The sequence below is a fragment of the Dendroctonus ponderosae genome, unplaced genomic scaffold (assembly GCF_020466585.1).
Source record: "Dendroctonus ponderosae isolate FM_Combo_2020 unplaced genomic scaffold, Dpon_F_20191213v2 Dpon_F_20191213_3, whole genome shotgun sequence".
NCBI lineage: Eukaryota > Metazoa > Arthropoda > Insecta > Coleoptera > Curculionidae > Dendroctonus > Dendroctonus ponderosae.
Genome location: NW_026018508.1, coordinates 16,854,695 through 16,856,835, shown reverse-complemented (window position 1 = coordinate 16,856,835; position 2,141 = coordinate 16,854,695). Strand labels below are relative to the sequence as shown.

At 44.7% G+C, this 2,141-nt stretch overlaps 1 protein-coding gene across 2 annotated transcripts in view; it reads left to right on the top strand.

Annotated features, from left to right (window-relative positions):
• Nucleotides 1-2,141, top strand: part of LOC109533756 (suppressor of hairless protein) — a 7,357-nt gene that overhangs the window by 1,385 nt on the left and 3,831 nt on the right. Inside the window, exon 1 of one of the 2 annotated variants that reach the window (XM_019899161.2) lies at nt 823-1,973. The exons of the other annotated variant lie outside the window; for it this stretch is intronic. Within the exon in view, the coding sequence (XP_019754720.1) occupies nt 1,128-1,973 (846 nt within the window). The 5' untranslated portion in view covers nt 823-1,127. Of the gene's footprint in view, nt 1-822; nt 1,974-2,141 lie in introns of those variants that run through there. 2 annotated transcript variants of the gene reach the window in all.

The window sequence follows — 2,141 nt, the reverse complement described above, 5'->3', positions numbered from 1 at the left end:
TAGAATGATGTACAAATGAGCGTTCTTGCTCATTTTGCCTCCGAGATATGAGCAAAAATGGGACGGAAAACATGGAATTTTGGCATAATCTTGCATCTAAGTGTCTGATATTCAAATTTCGCTTTCTGGGCCAAAACTATTCGAATTTCCTCACTAACGATGTTACAACTGAATCGACTTTTCAATTCTCTATCCAACGATGCCAGAACGAATTCTGTGGCTAGAATGGTTCTTGAGAAACTTCGAAAAAAGCAGCGTCACGTTCAAGTGGATTTTGCAACTCAAAAAAAACCACGCAAACCTAAAACTTCTTGAATTCAACCCCCCCTGACTTTAAAGCTGGATCCACCCCTGTAACTGTGAGCGTTAAAGTGTGTTATTTTCTTGGTGGAAAACGTGCAGTCAAAAATTATGAAAAAAAGAAACGACATTTGTTGAGTCACCAGAAAGTTGCCAAAAAGCTTGAGATAAACTAGGTAAACGGAATAAGCGGCAACGTAGAAAATTGTTGAAAATTTGAGAGTTACTAGAAACAAAAAACTTAGATTATTATTTGGGTGCTTGTTAAATCGAAAAAGTCTACTGTTTTTTGAGATGTAAAATATAGAGCGTAAAATATACGTAAGGTGCGCCCCTCGTATCATCGATCAGCCACACTCTGGGTGTATGGCCAACATGACAAAAATTATCCAGCCTAGTTAGAAGCTGATTTCTCAATTATTAAATTATTTGAAAAAATTCTGAGCTTCTCCTCATATTCAGGGCCGAAGGAGTACTCCCATAATTTAACTATTTAGTGCGCAAAATGCAAAATAGCGAACAGTAAACAATAGGTTTCGAAGGTTGGCGGCAGTGTCGGAAAATGGAAGTGCCAAACAGGTGTTTTTCAAAACGGAGGACACGAAATGTGCCAGACATGATGGCATAAAAAGAAGGGGAAATAAACAGCTTTTAGTTCTCACGTCCCGCAGTAGCCGTGAGGAAGAGTCGGCTTTCAGTTTGTGAATCTGTGTTTAGTGTTTTGGCAGGTCGGCTTGAGTGAAAGTGCCCCTGTGAAGAAGCATGCTGCAAATGCGGGGCCCCAGTTGAGTGAAGTGCAGTGAAGCGCCCCAACTTCACATCGGAAAATGCCTCACCAGTACGGTTTGCCTGGCATAGCCCATGCCCAATCGCCTCCAACTCCTCCACCCCAACACGCTGCCATGTACTCCCGGTTTGCTGGGGCCGTAGTCCCGGGGGGCTACCGAGGAGAAGACCGGCGACTCACTCGGGAGGCCATGGAGAAGTATCTTCGCGAAAGGTCTGATATGGTGATCGTGATCCTTCACGCCAAAGTGGCTCAGAAATCCTACGGCAATGAAAAGAGGTTCTTCTGTCCTCCTCCGTGCATTTACCTGTTTGGAGACGGCTGGAGGCTGCGACAGGAGCAAATGCTCAGAGAGGGCGAATCGGAAACCAACTCGCAACTGTGTGCATTCATTGGCATTGGAAACTCCGATCAGGACATGCAGCAACTGGATCTGAACAATGGCAAGCAGTACTGTGCAGCAAAGACTCTTTACATTTCCGACTCGGACAAGAGAAAACACTTTATGTTGTCAGTGAAAATGTTTTACGGTTCCGGGCACGATATTGGGGTGTTTCAGAGCAAGCGGATCAAAGTGATATCGAAACCCTCGAAAAAGAAACAGAGCCTCAAGAATGCAGATCTTTGTATAGCGAGCGGCACCAAAGTGGCTCTGTTCAATCGGCTGCGATCCCAAACAGTTTCCACCAGGTATTTGCATGTGGAAAATGGACATTTCCATGCCAGTTCCACTCAATGGGGCGCGTTCACCATCCATTTACTGGATGACAACGAGTCGGAGAGCGAAGAATTCCAAGTTCGAGATGGTTATATTCATTATGGGGCCACTGTCAAGCTTGTTTGTTCTGTTACAGGCATGGCACTACCCAGACTGATCATTAGGAAGGTGAGTACCTATATAGCTTTCAATGTTTTCCACTTGTATCGACTGTATCAAAGTTGCTTGAAAGCGGCCTCAAAGCCATGGAGAAACTCAACCAAGGGCGGATCCAGGAGGGGGTCAATTCAATTCTCTATCCAACGATGCCAAAACGAATTCTGTGGCTCGAATGGT